At 37.6% G+C, this 17,621-nt stretch overlaps 1 protein-coding gene across 1 annotated transcript in view; it reads right to left on the reverse strand.

Annotated features, from left to right (window-relative positions):
* Nucleotides 1–977: 977 nt before the first annotated feature.
* FGD6 (FYVE, RhoGEF and PH domain containing 6) overlaps nucleotides 978–17,621 on the reverse strand; it is a 144,460-nt gene continuing 127,816 nt past the window's right edge. Inside the window, exons 15-21 of the mRNA XM_006871812.1 lie at nucleotides 16,359–16,461; nucleotides 15,679–15,825; nucleotides 13,705–13,807; nucleotides 11,935–12,062; nucleotides 5,461–5,589; nucleotides 4,517–4,665; nucleotides 978–1,014 (exon numbers count right to left, since the gene is read on the reverse strand). Of these exons, the coding sequence (XP_006871874.1) occupies nucleotides 978–1,014; nucleotides 4,517–4,665; nucleotides 5,461–5,589; nucleotides 11,935–12,062; nucleotides 13,705–13,807; nucleotides 15,679–15,825; nucleotides 16,359–16,461 (796 nt within the window). The remainder of the gene's footprint in view (nucleotides 1,015–4,516; nucleotides 4,666–5,460; nucleotides 5,590–11,934; nucleotides 12,063–13,704; nucleotides 13,808–15,678; nucleotides 15,826–16,358; nucleotides 16,462–17,621) is intronic.

The raw sequence follows: 17,621 nt of genomic DNA on the forward strand, positions 1-17,621 counted from the left end.
CACGGAGCCTCGTGTTGTCGTTAAGGGTTACTAAGTTGGTTCTAACTCTTAGTGACTCTAAAGAGTTTCCAAGGAGCAGCTGGTGGGTATGAACCACCGACCTTGTGGTTATCAGTCCAGTGTTTATCCTACAGTGCCACACCAGGACCCCGCTAGGTGGATTTTAACTGCCAACATTATGGTTTGCAGCCTAATGCTTAACCACTGGACCGCCATGGTGGTTTTTATAAAAGCCCATATAGCTGATTATATTTGTTCCCCTGCAAATAAAAACATCCTCATTTCTACTCATAATTCAGTTAAAAGTACATTCAGTTTTTATCCCTTTGCTATAATTTCTTGATGATATAACATTAACTCTGGTCAAAAGAGGTACATTAACAATAGAAAAAGTTTGGATAATTTACTGAAGTTTCATTTCATAGTTACTGAGGTAGAAGCTGGTCATGTGTTTTTTCCATTAAAAGGTACAACAATTCATCTATGTTTATTGTACTGATTCAAAGACATGCATTTCTCCATGAACAATTTCATACTCATCATTTGTGTACTAAGCACTGCATGGCAACAAGCCCCTTGATGTGTGTGTGTGTGCTTCACTCCTAAGAATGTTAGGTAGAAAATGTAAGGAAGAAATAACAGTGTGGACTGTGTCACAAAGAGTTAATACAGTATATGATGTTCAAACAAGTTCTCTAGTCTCCAGAGAAAAGGTCCTTTAGAATTCAGTGTGTCTCAGAAATAATTCTGACCATTACGTAAACATCAAGAATTTAATAAATAACACATACAGATAAAAAACAAAAACACTTAAAAAATATTACCTTTTACCTAACAAATAATTTCTTATATTGGACGAACAGTTTCGCTGGATTTATTCTGGCAATGTTTCATTTTATATAAATTTTCAACTGCATTTATTCCATTCTGGTGAAATTCCACCCATTTGAAATCATCAAAGAGATGAAACTATACTGCTACAATACTGTGCCTTCCTGGAACGCTTCTATCCACCTATTGATAAGAGAAATCTGTTAGATTTGGAACCTATAATTGTTGTGTACATGAGTACGTGAAGACAGTACGGATAGTAGCGGGACTGTATGAAGCTCTTTCCTGCAACAATCTGGAATTCTTTTTATTTAGAAGTAGCATTAATTTGGTCCAACTAGGAGTGAACTAAATGCCAGACTCCCTTTATTTGAAAATATTCTAACAGGTTTGAACTAGGGATGCCCTAGTTGAATACTGTAGTTGTTGGAGTTAAGACAGGGATAGAAGCTGATGTTTCTGAAATCACGGAATCAGACTACTGGTTAAGGGAGAAAAGGAAATGCAGTAATAATTATTATTATTGCTGGTATACCCACTTAAAAAATCAACTAAATGGGATCATTAGGACTTCAGATAGCTTCTACATGAAAAGACCCCTTTCTTGCTCTTCACAGAAATAAGAGACACACTTTTCATGTTGCATGTCCAGGAGTTATTATGTAAACAGTGTCCTGGCCTGTTGCTATGATGACGGGGACTATATGCCATGTAGTCGGTTCCAACTCATAGAGATCCTGTATAGGGTTTCCAAGGCTGTAAATCTTTATGGAAGTAGAAAGTGTCATCTTTCTCCCGTGGAATAGCTGGTAGTTTCTAACTGCTGACCTTGTGGTTCACAGCCCAATTCATAACCACTAGGTTACCGGAGCTCCTTGGCCTGTTTCTATGGCAATGTATAATTACTAATGATAAACTAGAGTATGTTGTTGTTTGTTGTTAAGTGCCATTGAGTTGATTCCCACTCATACCGTAACTGTATAGGGTTTTTGAGGAGTGGCTGGTGGGTTTGAGCTGCTGACCTTGTGGCTCAAACTGACCATGTAGTCCAGCACATTATCTGGCAGCACCATAACTATAAACTATTTTTTTTTCCCTTTAGAACATTCTTTAGCTTAATGTGATTTTTTGTTTTAACAAACCCAAAATACTTGAAAGCATGGATGCAAACTTGTGGTGCTGTGGGTTACTGCACTAGACTACAAAGCCATTTGAACTGCAAGGTTGGCTGTTCAAGCTCACCAGCCGCTCCTTGGAAACCCTATACAGGGTCGCTATGGGTCGGAACGGACTCAATGGCACTTAACAACAACAATGTTCATTGTAGCATAATTTACAATAGCTGAAATGTAGAAATAACGTAGTTGTCTATCAAAAGATAAATGGATGAACAAAATGTGGTATATCCACACAATGGAATGTTATTTAGCCATAAAAAGGAATGACATTTTAATACACATTAAAACATGAATGAATTTTTAAAAATACTATGTTAAATGAAATAGGCCAGACACAAAAGGGCACATATTCTGTGATCCCATTTATATGATACATCTAGAATAGGCAATGGGAGAGGGGGGTGGGGATTTATGAATTAATTAACGGGTATCAAGTTCCTATCTGGGGTAATAAAAAACAAATCAGAGGCAAATATTATTGTGACTATAATTAATGGCATTTAATTCTACACTTAAAATAATTGGTTCCATTAACTATACACATGAAAATGGTTGAAATGGCAAATTTTATGCTATATGTATTTTACCACAATTAAAAAAAAATGGTGATGTCTATAGATAATATGAATCATACATGGATTTAGCCAGACACCATATGATGTCTTACGTCTAATTTTGTAACTTATCATTTAGTAGTCCTGGCATGGAGCTGGGGGTTAATGCAATGGACTGCAAAGTTGGTTTGAACTGCAAGGTTGGCGGTTCAAGCTTACCGACTGCTCCTCAGAAACCCTATACAGGTTTGCTATGGGTCAGAACCAACGCAACACACTTAACAAGTTACATTAAATAATTTTCTATTCAGATTTTTTTTAAAGGCTACAAGTTTCTGTATCCACACATTTTAATATTCTAACACATATTAAAAAAATCAACCACATGATTTTAACCTCAAAGAGAAATTTACAAGGTCACCTTGATCAATTCCAAATTATAAGTAGATGATTTCATGCACACAACTATATTCATTTCTTTTTTAAAATTAAGAATACTTTGAGTCAGTCTTCTTTATTTATGATATAAACAAAGATGAAGTATATTAAAAAAGCTACAATTTCATCGAGCTGATGGTAAATACAGATGAAAATTTGGAGCGATACCATGCCTACAAGAATGTCAGGGTGACTGTTATTTTGTCCAAATGATTTTTTCAGAAAAAAGTTGTGACATTTTGAAACCTATTCTTCAGTACTACTATAGGAATTACTTGGAGGAGCATCTATTCTGCTGAATACGCTAACTTAAAAAAAAAAAGTCTTATAGAATATAATCCTGTATGTGGCAGATGTTTAGGAACTATGTAATTCTAGTACATTAATTATAATTGCCTTAAGAAACTGCTTAGTGCATTCCTTTGTATCTACATACAAAATAATGAAATTTTCTATACTTTTAACTCTACTGAGAAAACATGTACACTTCTTGCAGAAATAAAACTACATTATTTTGTAAGGTCAAAATAAAAATCAAATCATCTAAGCAGTAGATTGGTATATAGGGGGAACAACAACACTAGTAAGATAAGCCGATAGTCTGGTCAATCATTCAAAATCAAAGGGGCAACATGTACCTAAGGACAATGGCATGGCGAGAAGGCATGGGAAGGTGGGTGGAATGGAGATAGGAGCCACAGGAAGGAAGTGGGATAACTGTTGTTCCATGGAGGGGATTGCAATCATTGAGATGAAACAAAGTGTATGATTTGTTGAATGTAAAACTGATGACCTTTTCTGTAAACCTTTACTCAAATTCATAATAAAAAGTTAAAAAGAGAAAAAAAAAAAAGATGAATTGGACTATTTTGTTCAGAAAGGAAGAAAGGCCCTGGACCCCACAGAGATCTACAGGTCTATGTGAAGCAATCTAATGATGTCTAAATGAATATCCTGGGAATTTTAAAGAGACCATTCAGCCTTTACAATTTAAAATGACACCTACTTCCTTCTACTCAGTCAACAGCATGGGAGCCTTTTAATGTGTTTGACCTTTTTTCCCAATGAAGTTAGCAAGCAGCTGTTTAAACTTCTGCTGTTCCATGGCACAACTGAATCACTGGATTGCCAAAGTCCTAGAATGTTTCAAGGGAAGATTCTTACCCTCATTGAAGGGGGTCAGAGCAGCATCATGCCGCTTCCTCTGAGGTTACATGTAGACAAACTCCTTTGGACAAGACTATCTATTTTTCTTTTCCCCTTTGCCTCCTGAAAATATTCCAGACATCTTTTCCTTATTTTAAAAAACAATGCATCTCAAGAGTTTGAGTAATATGTTCAATCTTTCCACTCAAGAGTTTGAGTAATATGTTCAATCTTTCCAAAGTAGAACTCAGAATCCTGAGTTATCCCCATGCAATTAACAGCAGCCATTTAAAAGTCAACCATTTAAAGGAACAACTTGAAATCACATGCAATATAAGTATGTATATAATACATTTCTAAGTTACTTACTTCTGAGCTGAGTGAGCATCTTCTGCTTTGAATATATAATATAACATGTTTTTGTGCAGCAACTGAAACACTTTAGACTCTGAATTCTCATCTTTGACTTGAGTGACAGTGAACCCTAGCAAAGGCTGACTCTCCAAAGCTGCCACATCCTAATGTAAAAACATACAAAATGGAGATGGGTTTTCAGATTGGATCAAAATTCAGATTTGAGAAACATTGATCTATGTAGCTATAATTTAATTTCATTTACATGTATACAAAACAATTATATGTTTTTCATTTACTCAACATTATTTATTGAGCCTCCCCCTCCCCACCTACTCCATCTACTCCCACTGGGTTATATGATTTGCAATGAACTCACACTCATGGAATACTTTATTTTCCACTGTAACCCTGAAAGACAGGTATTGTATAACTTCCTTTTTTGCAAAGTAGAAAATATAGCTCAGAAAGCAGTGACTGACCCCAGGAAGTACTAAGAAAAAACTTGGACCTTAGATAGTGGTTTTCACAGGATGTAGAAACACAGGGAGATGGGATAGGAGAAATGGCAGAATTAGAGCAAATAGCCAGAAATTATCTACAACCCAAATGATGCCTATTTAATCTGTGCTGATTCCTGATCAGTTGAATCTGGGGAATGGTCAAGGGAGTGGATAAAAACCTTGAGCATTAGTGCAGCAGTTAGTTGTCACAGGACACTTGTATTTTAATACTATGCAGTATCAACATTTTTTAGTCTGAGTTCTCCAGGTACAAACTCAGAACACTTTCCATGTTAAAATTACAGCAGCTACAACTTCCCACTTCAAAAGTACAGCAAAACAAAACATCTAAAAATGTATTTTAAAAACTGTACTGATATTTTAAATGATTGCCACTTGGCAATACAAAACAAGACCTCAAAATCTTTATCAAAATCTTTAAATTTCAGACCTTACCTCACTTGCAGCATATGTATACAGCACTTTATTTTTTATGACAAACCACAAGTGTTTCCAAGGTTTTTTATTTCCCTTTGATCTGTACAAGTAGCCACTCATAGAAGAATCCTCTGTGTTTGCGCAGACCTAGACAAGTAAGCCCACTGCAGAATTAGTGGTGTTCAGAAAAGCAAAAATTAAATCATTTGTGCTCATTAGGGGCTAAAGTAATATCCATAACAATACATACTGTTGCAGAATGAAATTTTCTATTTTCATCATTAGCTACTATGATAAACTGAAAGCTGCTATTATTCTGAGCATAAAAATCCTTTCTTTAGGAACAATTCAGTTTCACCTGGTATAACTGTGCTTGCAAGCATGTGCCTGTGTATGTTTCTTTGTGATTTCATCTGTGTCTTCTGGGTTGTTAGCAGAAGAAAGTTGATTAAATAATAAATACCAAATTAATTAATAATTTAATAAATAATAATACCAAAGGCCAAAGCTTGGTGTTTTGTTTTTATACTGTATTTTTGGAATTATATCTATTGTCCATTGCTCTACTTCTTAGGGGGTGCTACAAAAATTCATTTAAACATCTAATTTTATTCTGGAGACAGCTTTCACACTTATAAACAAGAGAATAGTTCACGTACTCTATCTAAGCCCAGGGACTGAGTAAGGCTGTGTGCCTGCAGGCAAGAGGTTGGCTTGCAGAATATGCCCTTAGGACATATAAATGAATATATATTGTTTTGTTTTGTATGTGTAAACCAAGTACTCATGTTTTGTTCATTTGTGAAATGTAAGATGTAAAAGGAAAGCCACAGGGAAAGTAGGATAACTGTTGTTACAGGGAGGGGATTGTAATCATCGAGATGAAACCAACAGTGTAATTTGTTGAATATAAAGTGGATGATCTTAGTCTGTTAATCTTTACTCAATTCTCAATAAAAAGTTAAAAAAAGAATAATTCACAGAATATTCTGTTATTAATACAAGTGATCCTAAGGATCAGTCTTTGATCCCTAAAATCTGGTCTGAAAGAAAAGACGTAAGTGCTTAGCTGCTAACAGACAGGTTGGAGGTTTGACCCCACCAGTGATTCTATAGAAAAAATATGTGGCAGTCTGCTTCGGTAAAGATTTTGTTGTTGTTGTTAAGTGCCATCAGGTTGGTTCTGACTCACAGAACCCCTGCATAGGGTTTCTGAGGAGTGGCTGGTGAGTTTGAGCCATTTATCCTACAGTGCCACACTTCGCAATCCTATGAGGAAGTTCTCTTCTGTCCTATAGGGGTGCTATGAGCTGGAATAGATATGACACCAATGGGTTTTGGGTTTTGCTTTATAAAAAGTTGAGAAAATTTAATCACTGTGCAAAAAGATAGTGTGCATCTGATGATTATAATCTGGTCATTGAAACTCTAGTCCTGGTGTGACACTGTAGGATAAGCACTGGACTGCTAACCGGAAAGGCTGGCGGTTCAAACCCACAACAAAGGAACATACATGGTGGTAGCGGTAGTGGCTGTGAGCCACCCAGTCAGTTCCGACTCATAGCGACCCTGTATAGGGTTTCCGAGGCTGTAAATCTTTACAGGAGCAGAAAGCCTCTTCTTATCCCACAGAACGAATGGCAGATTCTAACTACTAACCTTGTGGTTAGCAACCCACCTTGTAATCCACTATACCACCATGGTTCCTTCAGGGAACATAGATAGTAAAACATAAAGTTAAGAACTGCCTTGAGCGGTGTAACAGACAACCTTTAACATGGTTCCCGTCATTATGAACCTTTTAAGTCACACTTTTGTATAACCTCCTTTTTTTAAGTTTGACCAGGACCTGTGACTTCCTTCTAACCAACAGAATGTAGTGAAAGTAAAGGAATCTCATCCCCATGACTGTGTGACTAATTGCCATCCAGAGAGCTCATGGCAACTTCCTGTTACATTAGTCTCTATCTTCCTAGAATAACAGCTCTACAGACTCCCTTCTTTGCTGACTTTGAAGTAGCAGACAGCCATATATGTGGAGATGCCCATGTGCAAGGAACAGCAGGTAGTCTCTGAGAACTGAAGACCTCCCACTAACAACGAGCAAGAAACCAGGGCCCTCGGTCTGGTAACTACAAGGAAAGTTACCTTGCCAACAACAAGATAGAGCTTAGAAGTCGAGCCTTCCTCCAATAAGCCTCCAAATGACAACTCAAGACTGACTGACACTTGGGTTGCAGCCATGTCGAGGACCCAGCTTAGCAGAGCCTGGACTCTGACCCATAGAAACTGTGTGATACTAAATGTGTGTTTTAAGTTTGAGGAAATTGATTACTCAGGAAAAGAAAATGAATGCAAAGTTGTTGCTAAGTGCCCTTGTCCATTACAACTCAGTTACCCTGTATAGTGTTTAAACCGCAAACCTAGTAGTTAGCAGTCCAGTGCTGATCCTACAGTGCCACACCAGGACACTTTATGAATTATAAAAATCTATTTTTAATCACTAGTTAATGGGTGATTGGATTAATTTCTTATAAATGTCATAAAAAGGATTATATACAAGGTTTCATAGAAAAATGGAACTAAAAAATAACAATTTTACCATGAACTTTCTGAAGTCCCCTCATATTGTTTAGTGGAAGCTTTATGCTCTGACATTAAATGAGAAAAAAAATTAAGCTCAAGTATATTTGCATAAAGGTAAAATGTATTTGCATAAAATACATATTACATAAGACTATCAAGTAATTTTTAACAAACAGAATATTTACATTCATATGAGATTTTGGGATATTCTGTACTTATATGAACCCTCGTGTGGTGCTGTAGGGTAAGCAGTGGACTGCTAGCCACAAGGCTGGCAACTTAAACCAATCAAGCACTCTTGGAAATCCTATACAGGGTGACTCTGAGTCAGAACTGACTTGATGGCATACAGCGACAACAACCACAACCTGTACTCATATAAGTGTACAGCCATCACTCAAAATGTTTTATATTATTTCTTTGGAATATTTTCCAGTGAGTTTATTAGCCGTTCAAGATCAATCATGACACTGAGTATCATACATGGTCCTCTGGTTTTAACCAGCTTAACTACTAATTCACCAAAGTTGCCTTCCATGAATGGATTTTTTAAAACATAAATCAAATCCAACTTAAAAGATACTATCTGCTATTACTCAGAATATGTTGAGAGTTCTGAGGTTCTGGATATAATTCTAAAAAGGAGTAGTTTCTAAAAAAATGTTTTGAACTTTAATGGAATAAGAACATAACTCCCCAAGGAGAATATTCTGACTCTTAGCACTTAAATAGATATAATAATTCTAAAATGTTTATTAAAAACTAATCAGTTTAATGCTTTAGAATGACACTTGGACTATGTTCTCAAATTGGGCTTCCCTGACACTGTAGCAATTGAGAAGGAAACACATCTTAAGAAAATGCTACATGTTCAACATTTTCACATTTAAAAAAGCAAGACATTGTATACATTCCTGTCCCTCTCCCCTCACCCCATCCTGCTCCCATGCTCCATACTGTAGCTGGACTGTTTTTTGAAAAATACAAATGTAACTAGGTCACTCTCCTGTTTAAAAACCGTTAAGGGGGAAAGATGAAGGTATGGGAAAACACCAGGCATTGTCCTTTCCCCTCCAGCCTCATTCGAGCACTCCCCACGGCCCCACTGATCCGCCCACCAGTTCAGTGGCTCAGGGAGACTGTGTACCTTCTCCCCTCCTGGGCAGTGAAATACTTTGCAATATGTTTATCATTTCTATGTGCCCAAGGGAACAGCCAGCTAGGAACTCCCATCAGGAACCTCAACATTCATTACTGCCAGACATTTGTTATTAGTGAAAGAGTCAGATGACATTTTACTACTGTCATAAATGTAAAATGTCAACTAATAAGATAGTCGATAAATCAGGAGTAGGTGTATTTAATCTCAGTTGGGAAGTGTGTTCAACACTCACCTGGATTATCTCATTCTTCCGTAACAACAACCCTATAAAGCAGACCCTGCTATTTACTATGCCCATTTTACAGATGAGGAAAGAGAATGACTATGTGATTTGTTCAGTTACAGAATCTGATTGCAAAGCCAGGCTCCTGATTTCTATCTTGCCTGCTCTTCCTCCACATGTGGCCTTCATTACCTCCTGCCTATCTCAGTGACTTTATACAAATGGTTCCCTCTGCTGATCACTCTCTCCCATTGTTACCGCCTACTCATGCTCACTATGCTACCAGACGACTCGACGGCACTTAACAACAACAACAACAACTCATGCTCAACTCAAGCATTATCTTCTTTTTTGGGGAAACATTCCCTGACCCCTCAACACCACATCAATTCCCAGTTCTCTTTCCTTTACTGCACTCATCACAATCTATAAAAACGGTGTTCGTTTGTGTGTTTATTCTGGTGTCTTCCGTAGCCAGCACAGTGTGTACATGGTATGTAGTAGTCACACTGTTGTTGTTAAGTGCCACCAAGTCTGTTCTGACTCACAGCAACGCTGTCTAGGGTTTCTGAGGAGCAGCTGGACGGATTGAACCGCCAACCTTGCAGTTCAATCCAACCTTGTGATCTAGTGCATTATCCTGAAGTGCCACACAGTTCATTGATATTTGGATTATTTCATTTCTCCAGTCTGACTGAAAAGGGCTAGTAGAGCAATGGCTCTCAAATCTTAGCACTCACCATAATCACTAAAGTTTCTGATTCTGCAGAACTTTAGTGGGACCTGAGAATCTGCATTCTCAGTTTCCCAGGTGGTGGGCATGCTGCAGTGTGGGGGCCATGCTTTGTGAACAAGTATAGTAAAGAAAGATAAGACAGCAGCCAGGAAGGAAACACCTGCAACCAAAGGCCTGTGCTTGTGTGGCTGGGTGGGCTGGGTGGGCAGGTGTGGGAGATCAGATGGCTGCCATGCTGACTCTAGTCTAGGCTGGAATGAGTTCTTTAACCAATGCTGTGGGGTTCAGCCTGAAGAGGAAAACTATTGGTAAGAATTATACCCAGAAACTGTGACATCAGCATGGAGGGGCCAAGGATCATTCAGAACCTCATTCTGAAGGTAGCTTTAAATGCAGAAACGGTAACGGTAGGGATAACTCAGATACTCACTACATTGGCTTAATCAATATGAAACTTGGCAACTAGAATTTTAAGAACTATTCTTACTAGTTCATAAGATTGGTCATAAATCATGACACACTACTGCAATTTCCAGATAGACTCTGACTTCACAAAAGAAAGACGGAGCTGGTCAGAAGTATAGATGTCTGCTTCCACTTTCTGTGAAAGAACCTCCAACAAAAATCAAGGAAGAAAGCCAAAATTAAACACCCTATTTGGCTGGCCATAAAACTAGTAGAGGTGCCACTAATCAGTAAGCTTTTAAGAAGGTTCATCGGAAAGGCCAGGCTGATTGCCCTCTGACAACGGCTGACTGGACACTCCAATGTGAGGCATTAGGGAAGGAGCAATGGTGCCTGGGGATTACAACCCCGGAAGCTCTAATGGTGTACTCTATGATCACTTTTGAAAATTTTCTTTCAATTTTAATGGAAAAACAATCTACTATTAGTGATTTCACCCCTATATAACCAACAATACCTGGCAAGCCATGTGGATCAGTAAATGCGACCAAAAGGCCCAAGTAGTCTATCCATTATGTTTCCTCTCATAAGGGGCCTTCTCCAAGTTATTTTGTTTTTATAGAACTTTTTATTGTGAACTGAGTGAAGGTTTCCAGAGCAGATCATCAGGTTTACATTCAACGAATTATATATTTCGTTTCATTACCATGACAGCAATCCCCTCCATGTATCACCAGTTCACAGTATTTACTTCCACTTACTTTACCTCTTGTGCTCCTCCCTGTGTTTTCTGCTACCTTCATCATTCCTCTGCCAACCTCTCTCTCTTATTGTATATTGCCTTCCCTGTCACCCAAGTTAACTGTGTCTACTCTCTAGTCTGAATAGTCCCTCCCCCCTCCCCCCCCGTTACCATCATATAATGTTACTTTTTTTGAAAAATTTTTTTCTTAACTTTTTACAATAGTGTTCCCAACAATATTTGCCCTTTTAGGATTGACTGATTTCACTCAGCATAATGTCCTCCTTCATTCTTCCTCTTGTTTGCTATACTCCAACCACAATTGTTTCTTTCAGTTCCCAAAGGAACTGAGGGAAAATCATTCAGTTATTTTTTAAACTTCACATCTGTACAAGTTAGCTTTACTTTCTATCGGCACTATCCAATGTTCTCCAAACCTGTTGAGCTGCCATTTACTAAATGACTCAGGTCATAAGGGATACCAGGCCACATTGTGAAGCATCAGCCACATCCATCAACAGTATTAAAATTCGTATCTTAATATTAGTGTTAGGTAATGACAGCTTCCTTAATAAATGAAAATAACAGTGTATTATATGAGTATGAATAATTCACCTCTCTCGGCTTGCAACACTTACTTCTTTGAGTGCAGCTGGGATCTTTTTTTGTTTCCTCCCAGATGGAATACTATGTAAGACTGATGATAAGGCACTGGAAGGAGATTTGTGATTTCCTGGACATCCAATCTTAGGGGAGTGCTGCTGATCTAAAACACATCAGACACACTTATGGAGCCAATGGAAAACATTCTGCAATTCAATTTAATGCCGATCAATAAACACTGGTGCATAATACATCCATGGAAGGATACTCAAAAAAACTGACAACTCTGCTGGCCTCTGGTCAAGAAAAATGGATGGCTTGGAGGTGAGTGGGACAAAGACTTCACTGTCTATGATGTTCTGCTTTTTGATGTTAAACCATGTGAAAAGAGTCCCCTTTGTTTTATGCCTTTAGAATTCTGAAACATGTGAATGTCTGCCAACTCAGAAATATATATACACACACATATATATATATTAAATAGGAATCCCCTCTACTGATTTGTATTTTAAACTCTTAACAACATTACTTAGTGGGGTTTGGAGAATAGGCCAGCTAATAATATTACAGTGAAAACAGTGATAGTGAAGAAGACAGGGAGACTCGGATGAGGAAGCAATTAATTCTGACTGCAAAGGTTCAGGGAAAGCTTGGATGAGAATGTGAAGTTTTAGTTGGCCATTAAGACTTAAGTAGGCATTTGCCAGGCGAAAAGAGGGAAGAACACTCCAGGCAGAGAGGTTAGTATGAGCAAAGGCAAGTTGAAATCATATCTTTTAGCTGGAGGAAAATAAGGCTGAAAAAAAGGCCGGATGTAAGAAACTTTAACTGTTGTTTAGGCAGTGGGAAATCAAAAGCTTTTTAAGCAGGGGAGTGATTTGAGCAGATTAAAGATTTAGAAAAATAAATCTGGCAGCAGCCAGGAGGGGTTTACAGCAGGAAAACCAGTCAGGAAACTGAAATAGTCCAGGCCAGAGAAAATTAAAGTCTTTATTAAGGCTGAGATGGGACAAGATTTTCAAAGATAAATTTGTCAGGATTAATAGAACCAATGGCTGTGAATGATGAGGGAGGGTAAGTCAAAGATTAATTTTACATGTTTTGATGCCATACTATGAGCAGAGAGCAAAGGGAGGAAGATAAAACTGGCAAAGGAACAGATGAGTGTATCTTCTAGGAAAACGTATAGAGACCACAGCAATCAATTCATCTCTAAATGTATGGGTTCTGAAAGAGCATGTTGTATAATTTCATTCACTCAGATATTGCTCCATGCTGTTGATAAACTACTTTTCATATGAATGGCGAATAATCATTTGAAAATTTAGATCCTACAGCTTTCAGGAAGTTAACTTTGGAGGCTTTCCCCAAATACAGACCAATGTAGTCCTGCTAGCTGCATTCTCACTTTAAAGATAGACTATAAATAATGAATAGGCAGACATATGTCATTTTGTATTAGGTCAAAGGAAGTGCATTACAATTACACTAACAGTCACCTAGCCTATATCTATAGAGAACTGCTTTACAAACAGTTGCCTTTCAAATGTCTTAAGCATTTCATCCTGTAATTGCATTTCTTCAATGAAATTATCTAAGCAAAATCCTATTTCAAAGAATAAAAATAAACCTCAGTCCAACGTATCTTTGAAATACAGCAAAACATGCATTAAGAAAGCTTAGTACTCATTTTCAGACCAGTATCACCAATCATTTTGCCAATGTGCCTACTAGGATACTTTGAAAAGGTTGTTTGAAAGCATCTGGGAAGGAATTTTTGGTTAAATCTTTTCTTTATTTATTACCTAATTTCTGCAGTTCTTGGAAACAATGTTCGCATACTCTTGCTGGTTGATTTTTCAAGTAATCTAAACCATACTTATTTGATGAACAAGCTTGACAAACGATCTGAAAGCACATTGGAATTATTTCAATTAGAATAACCTTTGTATGAAAACCCTAAGAAATGATACGATTTATCACACTATCTACTTTACAAAATATTTTCAGTCACTCAATCTCAGTCTCCAAAACAACTCTATGGAGTTCAGGCATGTGGTCATCTAACACACAGTACAACATTTACTGATGGTTACTACATAAAATTGCACACTACATGAGCGACTGTTTGGAAACTGTTGAGAGCAGTGTCAGTCAGGCATTCAGTTTGACAGGAGCTGTCCAGCGGCAGTACCACCACCATCATCATCATCATCATCATCATCACCGATGCTGTGTAACACTTCTATTGTTGATCAGCTAGCGTCCTGTTCCATATAAGATGCTCTCTACATCAGACCTCTCTGATACAGTAGTTACTCTCCTCATTTTACTGATACAGTTGTAAGACTAAGCTCCCCTTACTAAGTACCTGGTCATCTAGAGAAATGTAGTCTACATACAGTGAGATGTGTAAGAGTAGGAATTTAACAGACTACCTTGTGTTTCTGGGTCTTGCAAAGTTTCCTGCCTCTGATGGTGTATGTAATCTTACCTTTTATCACCTTTTTTTTTTTTTGTATTTACTTTCATTTTTTCCCTGGTAACGTAGTGGGTTATGAACTAGGCTGCAAACCGCCAGGTCAGCAGTTCAAATCTATCGGACAATCTGTGGAAAAAAGATGAGGGCTTTTGCTCCTAAAAAGATTTACAGCCTCGCAAACTTCACATGGTTACAAGTTGCTATGACTCCCTGGCACAACCACCACCACCACCACCATTCCTATTATAGCCTGCTTAAAGGCTTGGTGACGGTGGTTGTGTGCCATCAAATCGGTTTTGACTTACATCAACCTTGTATAGGGTTTCTGAAGCTGTAAATCCCCAAGGGGGCAGAAAGCCTCATCTTTCTCTCACAGAGGCACTGGTAGATTTGAACTAATGACCTTATGGTTAGTAGAACATTTTATAATTCACTATGCTAATAGCTGACTACATTTTGTTTGACTTGAGTTACGCAATTTTGAAATAGTGAGAAAATCAAAGTCTCATTTTATAAGATAAGATTTTTATGTGGTTGAATTTTTTTTAATTTACAACTTTCATTATTTTGAAGTGGATTATACAAGTAAATTTTAAAGTGTGTTTATGCTACTGCATGATGGAAGCAATTCAGCACTATTTAGTGTTTTAGATTACCCATTATCCTTTGTCATGATTAAATTATGCAAGGTTTTTATAATGTTCATCTGAAATGACTTGTAATTGCCTTTGGACAAATGAGGCTGCGTATCACTATTAATGAAAATATTTGAGTTTTCCTTCTCTGACAGGTTTCCACTTTCCACAAGTTCCAGTTTTCACCAGTTTTACTATAAGTAGCTGTGTAAAAATGTGGTTGTTGTTAAGTGCCGCTGAGTCAGTTCCAACTCACTGCAACCTTGTACAGGGTTTTCAAGGAGTGGCTGATGAGCTTGAACTGCCAACCTTGCGATCCAAGCTGACCTTGCAGCCCAGCACATTTAAAAAACAGCACCACACCAGGACTCCGTGTAGAAATGTGAGGGGGGTCTGTTTAATTGTTGATTTGTTAGTATTTTTTAAAATGAACGTTATCTATTACTGATATCCTATGGTAACTTTTGGGTGGGAGGGGATAAGCTCCCCTCAAAGACTTCCCCCTAAATATGTAGAGGAACACTATCCATGCTTCAGAGCAGTACCTTTCTTCCCTTCCTTCCTCTCCTGCTTCTTCCTTTAATTTAGAACACTGGTTTCTGAGGGGCACTGTGCTAGCTCACTATGGACACCCTGGAGAGATGGGTGTTGTCCTCTCCCACCTTTCCGCAGGCGCGGCAGTGGTGTCGTCTCCAGGTCAGAGTGAATTCACTTGTGCAGATCATACACATTGTGGCTCTGGTATCAGGAATCCAGATGGGAGCCTTTGATCCAAGGAGACTAACTTCCTCTTTATTTTCTGAGTCAGCCTGTGGAAGAAAGACTTCTGATTATCTCTAGGCACATTGCCTGCCAGAGAATCAAGTCTTTTGATTTGGCAGTGGCGCCTCAGAGCACACTGATGGTATCATGAAGGATGTAGAATGAAGTTCGGGCTGTCATTGTTTATCTCATGTGCTCAGGAAATTAAGATGAGCTGCATTCTAAAAATGTTTTAAGGTCAATTAATTTAAGAAGATGCCAGTGGTAGTGAGATGACAGCTGACTATTGTCTTCCTTTTCTAGTTTCTAAATGTTCTACAATGAGGTTTTATAACTTGTAGAAAACATCAATATGATGCATGCTATCATAGGCTTGCAGTTAGACAGTAATAGCAGGATAAATATTTAACTCTGGAATTATACACACACCTCCAATCCTTCTGTGAACTGAGGCTGCTTTTTAAAAGCCCTATGAAAAGTTTTGGTGTTTTTTTGTTGCTTGTGTTTGTTTTTTTTTTTAAGGTAAAATCTGAAATGCACTGAAAGGAGAGGGGAAAAAAAAAAGCCATAAAGACAATACCTCATCAAGACTCCTACTAGGACAGAATGTGATTCGTTTCTTGGCATACTCTTCTATTGACCTGGAAATCGCTTCTAGCCATTCATCCCTTTCTGTGGCAGAACTGTTGGGGGCAAAAGAAGGTCCCATCAACCAGCTGTCAGCTTTTACTCTGCCTTTTTCTTATTTCTTTTCTCTTTCCCATGGCAACAGAGCCCACTACTTTCTAGCCAGATTCCCGTAGGCAGCAACTCTGAGGTTTATGTGTACAAATCCTTAGAGTGGACATTAGAACCCATAGCATTTTAGCAAATAAGATGGTTTTTGTTTTCTTTTCAGAAGTACTGCTCTCCATTAAATGGCTTTGGAAGATGCAATGTTTGGAAGTATTTCATAATTTAAGAGACATCATACAATTATTATGAAGATTATAAAGCCAAGGAGTTCCTTAAGACATCATCCACTGTGAAATCATGATTTATATATATATCTCAAATTATAAAACAGTATACTAAATATTTTTAGATTACTAAATATTTCTAACAATTCCTAGAAAGGACAGTGAAGAAAGAGGAGCATCTTTTTTGCTATCATAAAACAGATGTGGAAAGATGGGTTAAGAAGGGAAATGGCCTTTCACTATTGTGAAGACTCTTCTGTCTAGTAAGCCCACCAGGATATCTGTCCTTGCACCCGGTACATCTCACCTGTGACTTAGCTCTAGATGCCAATGGGCTAAGTAGAGGGGAAGCCTATTTTGAACTGAGCCCTCCTGTTCTGCTTTTTTCTACAACCACACCTCCCACCAAAAACTGTGGCAATGGAACCCTCGCTGATATGAGCAAATTCATGAAGCCATTATTTAGTTTTTGTTTTGCATACTTACAACTAAGAGGCATATTTTGGGTATTATAAATGAATCACTGAATAAATAAATATAAGAAGTGAATTTTAATAATGAATTAAAATTCCAGCATGATAAAATAAAATCCATTCTAATAATGGAATTGTGACTGTGTAAGAAAACGTATGTTTTAGAGAGGCATAATGAAGTAGGTATGAGGAAAATGACTTGATAACTACGATTTTATTTAAAATACTTTAGGAGATAAACAGTAAAGTCTTTATAATTTTTGAGTCTGGGTGATAGGATCTTCAGTTTCATTGTATTAATCCACTCTGATTTATAGTATATTTGAATGTCTACATACTATTTTATTATTACAATTTAATATTAAATATAAAAAATAACAGGAGCTGTCCAGCGGCAGTACCACCACCATC

This window comes from Chrysochloris asiatica, unplaced genomic scaffold (assembly GCF_000296735.1).
Source record: "Chrysochloris asiatica unplaced genomic scaffold, ChrAsi1.0 scaffold00174, whole genome shotgun sequence".
Taxonomy (NCBI): Eukaryota; Metazoa; Chordata; class Mammalia; order Afrosoricida; family Chrysochloridae; genus Chrysochloris; species Chrysochloris asiatica.